This window comes from Bicyclus anynana, chromosome Z (genome assembly GCF_947172395.1).
Source record: "Bicyclus anynana chromosome Z, ilBicAnyn1.1, whole genome shotgun sequence".
Lineage (NCBI taxonomy): Eukaryota > Metazoa > Arthropoda > Insecta > Lepidoptera > Nymphalidae > Bicyclus > Bicyclus anynana.
The window spans coordinates 4,140,507-4,156,938 of NC_069110.1; the positions used below are offsets into that span (position 1 = coordinate 4,140,507).

The 16,432-nt window shown below is 37.5% G+C and overlaps 1 protein-coding gene across 2 annotated transcripts in view; it reads left to right on the forward strand.

The window, feature by feature from the left end:
- Positions 1-11,957: 11,957 nt before the first annotated feature.
- Positions 11,958-16,432, forward strand: part of LOC112042889 (DNA-binding protein D-ETS-3) — a 93,263-nt gene continuing 88,788 nt past the window's right edge. For both annotated transcript variants that reach the window (XM_024078075.2, XM_024078076.2), the window contains exons 1-2: positions 11,958-12,321; positions 14,773-15,143. In XM_024078075.2, coding sequence (XP_023933843.1) covers positions 12,317-12,321; positions 14,773-15,143 — 376 coding nt within the window. In that variant the 5' untranslated portion in view covers positions 11,958-12,316. The remainder of the gene's footprint in view (positions 12,322-14,772; positions 15,144-16,432) is intronic.

Sequence of the window (16,432 nt, forward strand, 5' to 3'; positions counted from 1 at the left end):
TCTGTGATTTCTAAAGTTTTTTTAATGTTATTCATATAGTTATTTACACGATACAAAACACAAATAACCTATTTTTATATCTGTTTTCTAGGATATTCTTTGGAAAAGCTGAACCGATTTCAATGGGACTTGCACTGGACGATAGATGAGGTTACTGAGTCACATAGAAGTTAGGTAGGTACTTCTTATCTCTGAAAAATCTATTATTCTTTCGAAATTCGTGAAAAGCTGAGTGTCACGCTTAACATCGCAGGTTTCCGCAAGTATTGTATTCAATACATCTATATTGTTAATAGATATATCTTGGACTAGGTGACGCCGCGCGGTTTCACTTGCGTGGTCCCCGTACCGGTAGGAATACGGGGATAATGTATAGCCTTCCTCGATAAATGGGCTATCTAACACTGAAAGAATTTTTCAAATCAGACCAGTAGTTACCGAGATTAGCGCGTTCAATCAAACAAACAAACTCATCAGCTTTATAATATTAGTATAGATTCTAAACAGTGACACCAGTTTATATTGGATCCATATATAACTACTATTTCATGATACCTACTGCGTAACAGTATATAAATGGGTAACAAAACAAACTCTCAAAAGCACTCGACATCACAATCGGCACGAAAATGAAAGAGCACGCCGCGGGGGAAAACTTTACCAACGTAACTGTACCGTTCATCACTATCGAAATATTCTGTATCAGAGAATAATGCCACCTCGGAGGAAGGAGTGAGTTATCTCAAAAATACTAGAGGCATTGTGGATGCTCCTTTGTCAGATGACAAGAATCAGTCAGCGCATCGAAGGGGTGATAATCCCGCGCAGGCGATGCGTGGCCCCGCCTGTGGGCGTGGCCTAAAACCACCCCTACCCCACCGTCTCCGGCGACCGGACGAGGCTTCGCTATTATCCTAGCTTCCTGTCCGCGAACGCTCGCCTGCTCCTCAAATATATCGATTTGTTTATTTTTTTGCCGCGCAGGCAACCCGGTGTCTTCCGGACCTGACGTGACGTGTCCGGCCGCCGGCGCCGGGACCGGCATGGACTGTGACGGTGCTCCGGCTTCCGAGTAATGCAGCTGACTCAAGGTAAGACTTGCGGGTGAAGGCTATACTTTAGTAGGTTAACTCTAGTCTGTGGTCACACCTTTCATACTCGTTCTAGGGTCCATCATCTGTAATTTGAAGAACACGTGTTCTATTAGATTTTCTCTCTTAACGAAGGAAAGCCTGGCCAATAAGTAGACTGCTTAATCTGCTTTTACGACTCTCCAAATACAAATTTCTGCCACCACTCTAGCCTAGAGGATATAGGTTATTACATAGGTACTGTCCTACTATTATAACCGACTAACGAAATACTGATATTTAATAGGTACTACTCATAGGTAAACTGTAATATTGTGTGTATTATTTTAGAATTAAGAGTACCTATCTAGAACCAGACAATTACTAAGAGTCCAGATGAATTGGTATCGGTTTATGATCTGAAAAAGCGCTGTTTCTTTTTGTGTTCTGCCTCTATACCACTATTGCGAATGTTGAACTTAACTGATATTTTCCGTACCAAAAGAGAAGCTGGGTATTTTATTAAATCACTGTAGACAACGAGAATTTTGCTGCTAGCGGACGCTCTCTAATTCGTCAGCCTTTAGACCTTCTTAATCCAATCCTCTCGCGAAATTCTTTCTTAACTGTTGTCTATTTACTATAAATTACCTCCCTGTCAAATTTCAACTTTGTACGTTGTGTAGTTTTTCGAGATTTTGAGTGACCTATATTTTTTATAATCCTTTAAAGTTTTAGTAGCTTAATCATCATCATCAACTTCCTCGATGCAAGAAATTAGGCGAGACTGATTATTCGGTGATCAAACATCTTAAATACGGTATACGGTGGGAGGCTTCGGCCGTGGCTAGTTACCACCATACCAGCAAAGACGTACCGCCAAGCGATTTAGGTTCCGGTACGATGTCGTGTAGAAACTGAAAGGGTTGTGGATTTTCATCCTAAAAGTGTGAAAGTTAAAGTTAAAGTGCTTCAATACTTACCATCAGGTGAGATTGTAGCCAAGGGCTAACTTTCAAAGAATAAAAATAAACTAAAACGGTACGTTTTGCCGGTCAAATGGAGGCTATATCAAATTTGTACAATATCTCTTATAGGTCAGAGGACGCATTTGAATTTTGGAGCTTGAACCCATCATGATAATTTATTTTCTTGCTCAAGTTCTCTGTTATTTAAAAAAAATCGTACACTACTTAAAATAAAATACCAAATAAAACTTAAAACTGATAGGTTGCCTAGATTTTGGTATAAGTCCAGTTACAATACTCCTATATTTGGAATGCAAATTAACCGAGAAAGCTGAATTTGGATATGACGTGACGAGAGCCTAGAGCTTAACTTGAAATTTTGTACCAAATTTTCCCATCGGCATTTTTCTGCCAACTTGAAAAAAGGGTTGAATTCGATTTTTTTTAATAACTCCGTTTTCCGTTGAGATACGAACACTTTGATTCAATTCTATTTTGTTGTTCATGGTACGCTCTACAATAAAGGTCTCTTGCATTTCTTACCTATCGTTCATCGTTATTGAGATATCGATCAAAAAAGTCCAAAAAAATTAGCGAGTTTGTTTGGCTGTGGTTCACATTACTTTGTCGCCAACCCCAATCCTGAGGTGGCTCTATTTATTCACTGACGACTGAAATCGACGCTTCTTCAATTTAAAAACGCTTCTACGTATAGCCTCAATAGCTCAACGGTAAAAGCGGTCGGACTCATCACCGAGGGGTGGTGGTTCGATCCCCGCCCCGTTGGACTATTGTCGTACCCACTCCTAGCACAGTCTCTCCCGACTAGTTGGAGGGGAATGGGAATATTGGTCATATTAAAAAGAAGGTATGGCAAATATTCTTAAACTAAATATATATTGCTGTGGCTACAATGAGGGTCCTCAAAAGCCTGCACTACTTTAATTCTGGTGATTAATATTATAGATTTGTTTTTTTTTTATTAGCAACATACTCGTAGCTCAGCGCTATGAGCATGTGATAGTCGGTATCCTCTTCATCACATACATTTTCAATTTATTGAAGTGTCTATTAAACCGAGATCGTCCAGTTGTCATGCTGGATATACGCTATATTGATCAGCAGGGTTATTATGTAAGTCGGTGTACCATTCAAGTAATCAGTCACTACATCATTTTTCATCGTATTTTCGATTTTGTAATCATCTAACATTGTATTTTCAACGAAATGTCTCAGTAATCGTCATTTTACTTAAAGTAATATTAGTCTAGAAGTGGTAGTAGCAGGTAGTAACGGTAATTTAACGGAAAACTGATATTTACGTTGTTTGGTTAAAATATTAATGTTAGATGATTGTTAAAACAAAACATCAATGCCACTTGATTTAAAATGGCGTAGTCAAGGTAATTTCTTAGAAATAACTACATTAGATGATCACAAAAACGAAAATACGACGAAAATCGATGTAGTGACTCATTGTTTGAATGGTACACTGAGATACATAATAAGGATCTTGATCGCTTTTCGAGGTTATCCTGGTAATAACAGTATTCCTCCACTTGCGAGTACCATTAAGGTAGTTGCCATATAAATGTGTTAATAAGATGCTGATAGACAGCATTCACTTGTAATGAGCGTTCGTGCGAATGTCAGCCCCCATTCGCACGAGCGTTTTGAATATAGTAGTTAACTGAAGGTCTATTTTCAACGCCCATAATTGAAAATACAACTTTTTCCGAAAAAAGGCGTCGTGTTTAAAAATGCTGTCATGTAAACATTATGCTTGGGTATACATTTGTTGTATTTGAACACTTTTTAAAAAAAATCGTACACTTACATCACAGAAAAATAGGAAAACATTTTAGCGAGCATTTGCTTGATGGAACCAAACGTTCGCAAGAATTCTCAAGAAGTTCGTAGCAATGGTTCTACGCTTAGCTCGGCTCTTTCGAGATTTCTAGCGAGCAGATTAGCTTGATCGAATCGAACGTTCGCAAGATGTTCGTAGCAATATTTCGCTCTACGCTTAGCTCGGCTACGTTCAGTTCGACAAATAGGAAAATGGCGAATGCTCGATGTTCTGTTACAAGTGAATGCTCAAGTCTATCAGCACGACGGCCTCCGTGGCGCAGTGGTATGCGCGGTGGATTTACAAGACGGAGGTCCTGGGTTCGATCCCCGGCTGGGCCGATTGAGTTTTTCTTAATTGGTCCAGGTCTAGCTGGTGGGAGGCTTCGGCCGTGGCTTGTTACCACCCTACCGACAAAGACGTACCGCCAAGCGATTTAGCGTTCCGGTATGATGTCGTGTAGAAACCGAAAGGGGTGTGGATTTTCAACCTCCTAAATAGTTAGCCCGCTTCCATCTTAGATTACATCATCACTTATAATCAGGTGAGATTGTAGTCAAGGGCTAACTTGTAAAGTATAAAAAGCACCTTTATAGGAAAAGTTTTATAAATCTTGGATGTTGTACTAAAGTTAGATATAGGTTTTGGTTGTCAAGCCGCCATGCGAAGTAAATCAGATCAACTTTTTCGAAACGAACCACAATAACCAACCATACATGTCATAACAGTAATGCATGCAAACATTATTACATATGTAAGACAGTTGGCAACAATAATTAATTCGTGTGTGATTTATTTGATTATTATTCAACTACCATACAACAGCGCTGACTTGAAGCACGGTTGGATTTATGCCTCTATGTTAATGAAACTTGATACCAACTACAATATATTCACGTGGAATCCACAAAACTGAACTTTCACTCTTATCGCACATAATCATAGAGTCTAAATTCGGTTTGTAGAAATACTTAATATGGCATTAACGTGGGACACGGCGCTATCTCTCTAGTCTGCTGTTTTAAATACACTGTTTGGACATTTTTATGATGGTACAATGTTATTAATAACTAGCGGACGCCCGCGACTTAGTCCGCGTGAAAGTCGATGTAAACTTTCAACTACCTCTATCCTACCTCTACCCTACCCCTACCCTAGAAACCCCCTATAAACATAAGAGTAGACAAATATTATTAGAAAACTTCGAACTGCTAAGCTATCGGGAGTTACACGTGTTATTGTGCGTCAACCATAAAAGATAGACATATATATGCTGTTGTGTTTTTTTATATAATTTTAAGGAGAACATTTCCGTCATACATGATTCCTATGTAGCCTTAACCATTGAGGATGTACACGCGACGGAAGCTTAAAAAATGGAGTAACTTCTCCCGTTTTCTCAACATTTCTCTTCACTGCTCTGCTCCTATTGATCGTAGCGTAATGAAAAGTATACTATAACCTGCCCAGGAGTATGTAGAATAATTGTACCAAGTTTCGTTAAAATCCGTCCAGTAGTTTTCGTTTCTATAAAGAACATACAGACAGACAGACAGACAGACAGACAGACAGACAGACAGACAGACAGACAGACAGACAAAAATTTTATTGATTGCAATTTTGGCATCAGTATCGATCACTAATCACCCCCTGATAGTTATTTTGGAAATATATTTAATGTACAGAATTGACCTCTCTACAGATTTATTATAAGTATAGATGAGGAACTTTTTCCATACTAGATTTAAAATTCCAGAATGACTACGAAGTTCGGTGCTACTCTCCATTACATAGAAGAGCCCGATAAGCTTATTCATTACATAGTGTCTCATATTACGTCATCAACCCATATTCGGCTCACTGCTAAGCTCGAGTCTCCTCTCAGAATGAGAGGGGTGAGGCCAATAGTCCACCACGCTGGCCCAACGCGGATTGGCAGACTTCACACACGCAGAGAATTAAGAATAATATTATCATAAAATGAGGTATATATCTGGCTATCATGGGCTCTAAGTCTTCGGTTAATTAATATTTAAACATGTACAGACCAAAATTATATTACAAACAATAATTATTTATTGTTGATGAATGCTTTTTATGTGCGTGTGCCAAATGGGTGCATCAGCGGTTGTTTATACAGCGTTGATGCATTTTGCTGACATTAACGTGAAATAGTACGGGCATTTGTTACGATTCCCGCAAATTGTTTTCGTTACTTTAATATTCTGTCGTAGGTATGTCGTCTTTCTACTTTCGGAAAGCGGTTCGGCTTGGAATGTACTATGTACATACACTTGTGTTAGACAGGTGTGTTGATGTGTAAAACTGAAGGAGAATGAGCCTGGTCTTGATTGTTTGGGTACTGCTAAAGTGGGTGTGGACTTTCATCCTCCTCCTATCAAGTTAGCCCGCTTCCATCTTAGATTGCATCACTTACCATCAGGTGAGATAGTAATCAAGGGCTAACTTGTAAAGAATAAAAAAAAAAGTCTCAATATTTTTTTACGTTTGAATCCAATCATATAATAATACTCAGAATACAGAAAACCACCAGAAGGAATGATAGCGCAAAGAAGTGAAGCCATTTAAACTACACATTTTACGATTACTCACTCTGTGTTTGTCGTGTTGTTTGACGTGCTATACAGGTGACAAATTTAATTAAATTAAGCCGTCTTGTGCTATTCCTTCGTGTAAAAATGCCGTTGGTAAAAAAAAGAAACTGAATAGGATCACATTTCACGTGTAAGTAGCACAAATAAATATTCTTATGTTAAAATAATGAATAATTTTTACGTGAATTTAGTTGTCATAGAAACCGATGACTTCATTTCAAGTATTGCCAATGTAATTGTTTTGATTTTCCCTACTTTTAATTTCAATTCAAGGATTTATTATTTATGTAAAATATTAATCAACTAAATAGGTAGGCATAGGTTCCGGCAATTAAGTTGAAATAAAATTGTGGTAATCAGCGCAGATAAAGAAAGTGTAAAATAATCTTAAAGCTTTAAAATTTTACAAATAACAATGGCGTGCTATATTATAATAAGTTCGTTCGTTCTTGTCTGTTTGTGTGTTTGTTTGCACATTTGTTTGTTTTCGTGTGCTTGTTTGGTCTTTTGTTTGTTTGTGTACCTACTTGTTTGCTTGTTTGTTTGAGCAAGAGGATTAAATAAAATATTTTTATCTTCAAAACACATTCTTAAAAGATATTAAACCAATTCAATGGCCTTATTTATACTTGAATTTTAAGAGACATAAAAATTAGAGAAATAAGACGAGATAATAATAACTGTGCACACGATTGAAATACATATTTATAATAATAATATAATATAATTATATGGAATATATAAAATTATTATTGTAAATATGTATTTCTTTAGTTTGTTAGTTGATAAGTTTTATAATAACCGTCTTATTATATCTATTATTTATTTGTCCTTGTCTTAAATTTTTTAGAGTTCATTTTCTTGCTGACTCTTAGCAATCACTAGAAAACTGGTCCCACTGTTTTTATTATTTACCATACAAGTTAACATTTAATGTGATGAACTGTACACTTATTGTTTTCCTTTTAACATTATAAATTTTTACCACAAAATAGGGAAAAATTTAACAGCCTCATGTACTAGCAACATTACGCGGGTGAGAATTGCGACGAGTGCAGGCTGTTGTGTACAATTTTTGGACACACTGCGCACTATAGAATGACATCTAAACGTGGCTTCTGGTGGTTTTCTGTATTCTGAGTAATAATAACTGCCACTTTCACGTGCTTACAGACAGTTTCTTCATGTAAAGTAACAGTAAAAGTAGGAAGTAGTAAAGAAGACTTTATTTTTCAGTGAATAAGACCGTCACTTTTGATTTATGACGTTACTTTGACTGTTACTTGCGACGAAGAAACTGACCGTTAGTATTGTTGGGATTATCCCAATTCCCAGGCACACACAGCATCTTCGCCGGCGAAGACGAGGTCCCCGATATCTGACGTCACCTGGACGTGGGTATAAGCAATCGGGGGTGCCCGGATTGATACACTGAGGCCAAAACACCCTTTCATAACGACCCCCTAAGCCGAGGTCCGAGTCTCGGAAAAGACGCCCTTAGAGAGTCGTTCCACAAATCTCTTCTGCTTCTGAGCTCGCTCTAAGCCACCGCTGTTGCTGCTGAGGTTCCATTATGGAGCCTGGAGCCTAAGACACTATAAGAAAAAAATGGACTCTTTAGTTTAGTTCAGATCAGGCCTATAAGGTTACTGACCAAGGGCCTGGGTTCGAGGTTGGGTCGGAATATGTATAACTGAGCTTTTCTTCCTTGTAACTCCGCTATGGATCGAAAAGTACGCCGAGCCGTCGGGCCCGGTAGCTACGAGTATTATAACATTTGTTAGTGCAAGCTCTTTTTATAATAAAACAATTATTAGTAACTAGCGGACGCCCGCGATTTCATCTACAAATAATTAGTATAAGCTTTCATCATCCCTTTTCAGCCCTTTAAGGGTTAAAAATTCTTGAATCACATAACACTTAGTATTTCTTTCAAGATATATTCACATTTTTTTTATAATTGTAACTATAAATGAAGGACTTTTCATACATACTTTCAACCCCTATTTCACCCCCTTCGCTTTTTATTTTCATGGGGAAAGTAAAGCCTATGTTCTTATCCTAAGAATTTATTAGAATACCAAAATTCATCTTGATCGGTTTAGCAGTTTTGCCGTGAAAAGGTAACAGACAGACAGACGGACAGGCAGACTTACTTTCGCATTTATAATAATAGCATGGATAAAGGTGTCTTTAAAAAAATCAAGTTTATGGTGGGATTATTTTATTGTCGGCTTTTCTGAAAATCTATCTATAAATTCTAAATGCAATATCTTATCTGTATATTTTTTTACAAACTCTTTCATTTAAGTCATTTTTCATGTGGATTATCAACCACTGTAGATGTAGGTGGCATCTTTCAACCAATACAAAAAAATATATAAGTATGTCCACAAAAGTAATGTATCTACTTACAAACCGTAAAGTAAAGACCGTCCTTCCTAGAACATCAGTGAAAAATGCTATATTTACTGGAGCATGGAACGTCTTTTTGTAGCGTTGCAAAGTTTCAGCCCCTTGCCAGTCCAACGTCGATTTCACTCTCCATTTGGCATGTGATAAGTGACCGGCCGATTTCTTTTCTTATTTCACTTATATTTGAACTGAGGAGAAATTCAGGGACTGATGAGTCTGCTGATTTTATTATTATCTGTATTAGTGTATATACATAAATATTTATTTTCCTTTTCCTCTACCACCTACAACATGGGTATATTCAAGTCAAAAGTGAATAGCATAGGCTGCATCATCGCTTACTGTCAAGCATGATTGCAGCCGAAAGCTCGTCTATTTAATGTAAGAAAATATATATATACTCCCAAAATATAATAATTATTATGTCTTAATAACTTAATAAGAAACACGCCTAAAAATCACGTTATACAACGTCGGAGTATGCCCATTTAGTTTATTTTTTAAATAAACAAGCTTTTATCAAATACTTGGTAAACTTCTTCAAGCAAAGCACCACCAAAAACCATTCGATACTATTGGTGATAAAATAAGAAAATTTTGGGCGACGTAATTTACTGTGTTACCAGTGGATACATCATTATCATTGTCATTATTAATCATGGTCCATTTTGAGGAACACGAACTATTTTTTTTTATTTATGTAAAAAAGGAGGATTGGTAGCTTACACCTACCAGGCTACCACGCTGCATTAATACGTGTTGGTCCCGTAGCACCTAGAGTGTTAATGTTTTAACTCCAAACGATCACTCATTGTTATCAACATTATTAGCAAATAGATCTTCACAGCTGAATATAAACCTATTGTAAGAACTTCAAAAGACCACTGTCTTCGTCGATCTTAACAAGTAGCTCCTTATAACCCGCTTAATAACGTCGTCTAGTGGAGAGTCGACCATCACTGCGCTTTCCCGTGCATGGTTGGTATCTCCACCATGGGACCCCAAAGTTCATCACCTCGTCGAGCTATTAGTTCTATCGGTCACAGAGGACATCGAGACGATCGCTAGGTATTAAAAGTCAACCACTGTGACCGAGAGTCCAACATGTTCTGAGAAGCAGGAGGAAGTGCATACATTGACTTCGTTAGAGAGGTCAAAACACAATGTAGCGTATTTAAATTAAATACTTGACACTTGGCAACTAAATAGTGCAGAATAGTCCAATATAGTATCGTCCAATCAAGTCAAGAGTAAGGTGAAGGCCAGAACTAGGCGAGACGGCACAGTGCATGGCAGCTAGCGGATGACGTTTTGTCGGATATAATAAGGTAATGTGCCGACTTCCTGTGCTAAAGTGGCCAAGCGCCCACACGTCGAGCCCGTACCGAATTGTGCACTACCGACCACTCCATACCTCTTGTACTAAATTGACTTTTGATAATGCTAAGGACGCTTAGTGCTGCTCTTTCCACCCGGCACCTAGAGGGAACGTCTATCATCATCACCAGCTTATTTCCAATAGCAAACACACAGGAGATAGAGATTTAAAACTTAGATCCACTACAATACCCCTTAAACTAATTACAATGCCAGTGGGTTGAAACAATGTGGGTGGTATCAAACATGACCAATACCGATGTCTGAACTTGCTCACCGAGGCACAGAAATGCTATAAGAACGCGCATTTCCGTGCTGTCACATGGATTTTTTAAAAGATAGAGATACAGTTATAATGTTTTTATAGATAGATCCTGGACTTCAATAATAATTAGACATATCTAGGTAAGTAGGTTGCAAGCAGGATCTGATTGGACATGAGCATTGGCCATTCTACAAATTTTACATCAACATCCATACTATATACATACTGCAGTGCATCAGCAAATTCGGAAAAGAAAAGTTTATCCACTTATTCTGAAATTCCTTGTGGGTATTCCTCAAACGTTGTATGCTTTAGAGCAGGAAGTTTGTAATACTTTCATTAACACAATATAACCAATACGTAAATGCTATTTTACATTATAGAAACTAATGGATAAGCAGAGATTGATTTCGAAGTCAACAGATCTGTGACGCATAGTTTGTATTGAATAAAACAAACCTAATGTCTTATAACCTCATAGCTCAATTTGGGGGGAGAACTGACGTTCTATATTGAAGTCACTAAATGAGTACCATATAAGCATCTCAATTAATTTGAAGTGAAAAATATTAACTTGTAGAATATTTTAGTGATCACTTTTATTTTGGTATTCAGAGAAAAAAGGTTTCACTTAATTATTTAAACACGTATATACTTCTTGAGAGCTAGAAAGATCACATGATTTAGTAAAGACATATAACTGCACCGCCAGCAAGTAAAGGCAGTGCAGAGAGCAAAGAATAGATATAAGTCGCGACCTATTTTTTAAGCTAAATAGACCTGTGTTTGACTGTAATCATGCATGGTGGATAGCCATGATAAGATCTAAAGTACGCTTGCCTAGAAGATGCCCATTCACTCTTGAAGAAGCACCAATCATGCCAATCAAAACACAGAAGCCGGGTTTCCATATCTTAGATTACTTATAGAAACGTCGATCGGAAATATTCCTATATCAAGTCGTATAAGCGACGCAATTGTATACGTTACTTGTAAATGTTTTGTTTTGTGCGTTACACTGTCAATTAAATTATTATTTATAGTTTGGACTCACATATCGCTGAAACATGCCAATACATGCACTTTTGATATTTTATGCGTGACGCCATTTCAAAATAACGGGCTACGACTCCTTTGCGACAAGATTCGCGAGGAGCGTAATTGTCGTCCACCGGAATACACCCGTTGCTGAGGGAAGTCGTATTGGAACATAGGAGTACTTAGATAACCGCGCGTACTGACATATTATAGTACAGTTTGGAAAGTATCCGCAACTCTGTGGTCAAACTGAGCGGCAAATATAAATTGGTTATCCGACACATTTCCCTTACGCCGGATGCAATCAATTTGAATGCTACGGCGCGCGACGCAAGCGCTGTACAGTCGTCGGAAGGACATCATAACGATATCATCATATCCTTTTCTAGAAATACGAAAAAAATGAAAAAAATATAATCTTTCATCCGCGCAATACAGAACTACCAAAAGTAAACGCAGCGAAATGTAGTGGTTTGTAGAGTGCCTCTGTGATTGGTGAAAACATTTTTAGAAATTCCTCTGATTTTGTGCGTGTACAATCATTTGTTACCATTCGATTTAAACGGTTTTGAACAGAACAAACGCTAAGTGGCACTGTTATAGACTGTGTTGTATTTGTGTACGCATGTGGTATCACTATGTGATACCACATTGTAAACGTCACCACGGAAAAGAATAAGAAAGACGAAAAGCGACCCAAACGTAAAAGAATCTCCGACATGAGGTAAGACCTCAATAAGCACATATTTCCAATTGTACACATTTGAACTTTTACCGTAATATTTACTTATCCTTTCAGTGGTTAGTCTATGTAACTTCATATCACGAAGTCCTGGGTTCGACGTACTGATCTTTTCTTTCTTCTAAGAAATCTCCAGTAAAAAACCTCATCCCGTTGTTAGTGTAACCCCGTGCTTTGAAAAGTACGTTAAGAAGTCGGTCTTGATCACTATAATTAACAATAACGATCGTTAAAAGCCAAAACATCGTCACTCTAAGCAGCAGATTCGTGGGTCTAAGCTCTATATACCCTACCCTTTAAAGAGGGACCCCTAGCCGTATAGTGGGCCTTTAAAACAGGATGATAATGACGAATTCATATGATAGGATTAGTGAACGGAACAAACAAAATGGTCCACCTGATCTAAATTGAATAACTGTCGCCTATAAAGGAACATCAACACGCAGGGACCAAGCTCGAATACGTTTTACAATGCACCGCCCTATGCCTGTCATTCTTGGGCATAAGCTTGTACCTACAGTACAAATAACACTAATAGCTAACCTTCCTAAATTTGCGCTTTTGTCCATGTATGGACTGATAGCCTGCAATGGCCAGACTTACCCCATTTTAGGAAAACTGAAAGTTTGTTATCGTATGGTGCTACTTCATGTAAGTACGGTAGTCAATCAGAGTGTTTGGCATTGGAAGGTAACAAGTTCCAAGGGTAGATACCCAATGAGCATAGTATAAACCGTATAGTTATAGATTTTCTTGCGGATACCATGAGGAATCTTTCTTCTAGTTGCCAAATTGCCACTAGTCGCCACTTGGATTCGTGACAACTCTTAGCTAGAGACCTTTAAATTTCTCATAAAAAACCTCAAAAATCACAAAATAGAGCTTCTTGGCCACCGCCAATATTTTTTAATTTTGATTTTTTGAAGACTTCATAAAATGAGGTATGTCTGACTATCGCATCCTCTTCTATTTTAACTCAATGTTTGTTTACATCAATTGGTATAGGTATAATTATTTTGGAAAATCAATTTGGCTTTGGATGTATTACTAAGGTCAAATGCGTGTGTAAACTAAGTGACCTCAGAACGCCTTGATAATTAATGACCAATTAGAGCGATACAGTGAGATTCGAATTGACATCGAAACCCGTTTACTAAAAAACTGTTGCTTTGCAACCACGGACAGATGATAATTTATATAATCGTATTCCTGCTTTAACACTCATAATCACGCCAATTATGTTACAAAATCTAAACGGTTTTGCCAAAATAAAATATCCATCAAAACAGTTTTACAGATTTGTATTAACTTTTGATCATTATTATCCCAAGCTGCTTTTAAAATAATAATCATCACTTTGAATATTAATTAATGATCATTACCTTATCTTCGTTATTTCCTGTATGATGATATAGACTAATTTAATTTTGACCAAGCATCTTTGACAAATGACAGCCGTGATAGCCAGTGGATATGACCTTTACCTCCGATTCCGGAGGGTGGGGGTTCGAATCCGGTCCGGGGCATGTACCTCCAACTTTTCAGTTGTGTGCATTTTAAGAAATTACGTGTAAGAAATCACGTGTCTCAAACGGTGAAGGAAAAACATCTTGAAGAAACCTGTATACCAGAGAATTTTCATAATTCTCTGCGTGTGTGAAGTCTGCCAATCCGCATTTTGCTGCGTGGTGGTATTGGCCTAACCTCTCTCATTCAGAGAGGAGACTCGAGCTCAGCAGTGAGCCGAATATGGGTTGATAATGATGATTATGATAAGGAAAGAGACGAGGGCGTACCCCGATGCGATCAGACCAAATCCTCGCCTCTCTAGTCACCAAGGTATATGAGGCTCTGCAAATCGCGAAAAGCTGAGTCACATGGCGCGACATCGTCAAAAAGCAAGCTTGTTTTAGTGGTCACGTCCCTCAGAAATAAGGAATACGACTCAAGGAGGAGGGAGCTACCTACCTAAATATTTTTTTTACAAATATCGGCGGTCTCTTGCAGATAACTTGACAAAAGCCAAACAATAGGCAGGCCTACGTATAAGGATTTTTGTTCTGTCCATTCTCTTTCTTAAAAAAAGTGGATAAAATATAAATAAACTTAAGTAAATAAGGAATAAAAGAACAAAACAAAGGGTTGACGATTAGCTCTTATATCTTAATTTGTATATTATTAACAAAAACAAATATATGGACACATTACACACGAATAGAAAATTATAAATCACAGCTTGATTAACAATATCCATCAACAGAACAAATAGTTGTAGTAGTTAATATGGGATACATTTGCGTAGATCTATATATTTTTTTTTTAGATTTTATCAATTTGGTACAGCATTCCATACATTTGTGATCTTTCACAAGTAAATCTTTGCATTTCATTGATCACTTTTGAGGCTGTGACTTATTCAAGTGTTTGTTTCAGGATCGACATTCGGGGTGTAAAGCTAGCGACTGCACTCCGCAACGGAGTCAAAGCAGCTATGTATGAAAGCAGCTGCTCATATGGGGGAGGTCTAGAACTCAAACGAAGTGCACTAAAGGAAGACCCTTGGCCCACAGCAGAATGGCCACCCTATTGTCTACCTCAATCAACATTCGAGCAACTGAAACAGAGTGTAGAGAAGGCGAAGGCAGCATTACAAGACAGATCAGGACTTTTGGGCACAGCGACAGCGTTCGGTGACTTCTACGGGGGACAGTTAGGTCAAGATACGACCGGTACAAACTTAGGCTTCATACGTACAAGGAAAGATGACTCAATGATAGGATCTGTGGATAAAATCAAAGGATTAGGTGAGATACAATTCTTTATTAATGAAAATGCGTTGTATGAGATGATCAGTTCAATAAACAGTGGTAACAGGCTAAGAGCATTTATGAATTCGGTACATATTATTTCAGAAAAAGGGAATCAAGTTATTTTAAATACAACAAATTTTGTATATAAAAAGTAAAAATACCGTACATACCATAGGAAAGTACGCTTGCCAATTATGGAATTAGGACCGTGGTTTCAAGGAAGAGAGTAGGTTTCAAGGGTCTAAATCCTCAATTTTCCTTGTATAAGTTACAGTTATTCTAGACTAAACTTATGTAATTTTGTTGAATTTCGATTTGCACAGGACTTAATAGTTAAACATAATCCTTAATAACTATCATTGTATCATGACTAAGATAGTCATATAAATGGGGTTTTTATTTCATGAAGAAATTAAAAAAATTATACTTACACGAAATCTCAGTCAGTTTTAGATATAAACATTAAATATTTTTTAATCAGTAAATTGTAATCCAAAATGTATAAAGTTATATTTATGTGACAATGAATGTCTCTCCTGACAGAGATATTTGTTCATATCACACTGAATTGAATCGATTGTTCGTTTGCTTACGGTAAAAGAGACTTTATAACAACTTGATAGAGTTGCGTTTCCCACAGTGGGTGGTTAAACTCTTTCAGATTAATCCCGGGGAGGCTGTAGGTACAGGAGGCAAGGTGGGGAGTTTCTTGTTCAGATAACAATCACTCTTAAGGAAGTGAGGGGGCGTGCGGGATTTACCCTATGGTTGCCATGGCGACGCGCCCGCCCATCGTCCTGGATCATCGCTTGTAAATACTATTTGCGAAAATAAAATTTTATTATCTTCATTCAGTTCATTATTTCGAAACTTATCGACGGGGGCTCGTTTTCGAGCCTTAACGATAACGAGGGATATGGTTTAAGAACCCAACTTTCGTCGGTGCATTTCAAATGAGTAGTTTGAAGGTTAGGGTAGGGTTTAGAAAATTAGAAAATTTACAAAGCCCTATTTCATTCAATATGCACAACAATTTCTACTTTAAAAAAATTATATTTGAATATTAATTTCGAATCTTTAATTTTATGAGGTGCCAGGGGTGATGGTTCCTAACAACCAGATTCCTACCGGGTTACCTTAAAAATCCATGAGTTTAACGGACTCAAATAATTTAACGTACCCAGTCAAAAACACATACAGAATAATAAACCACATGAACGGGTTACCTACTAGACAAATTCAGTCTTCGCTACTCTAAGGTACTACACTCCCTATGACTTCGT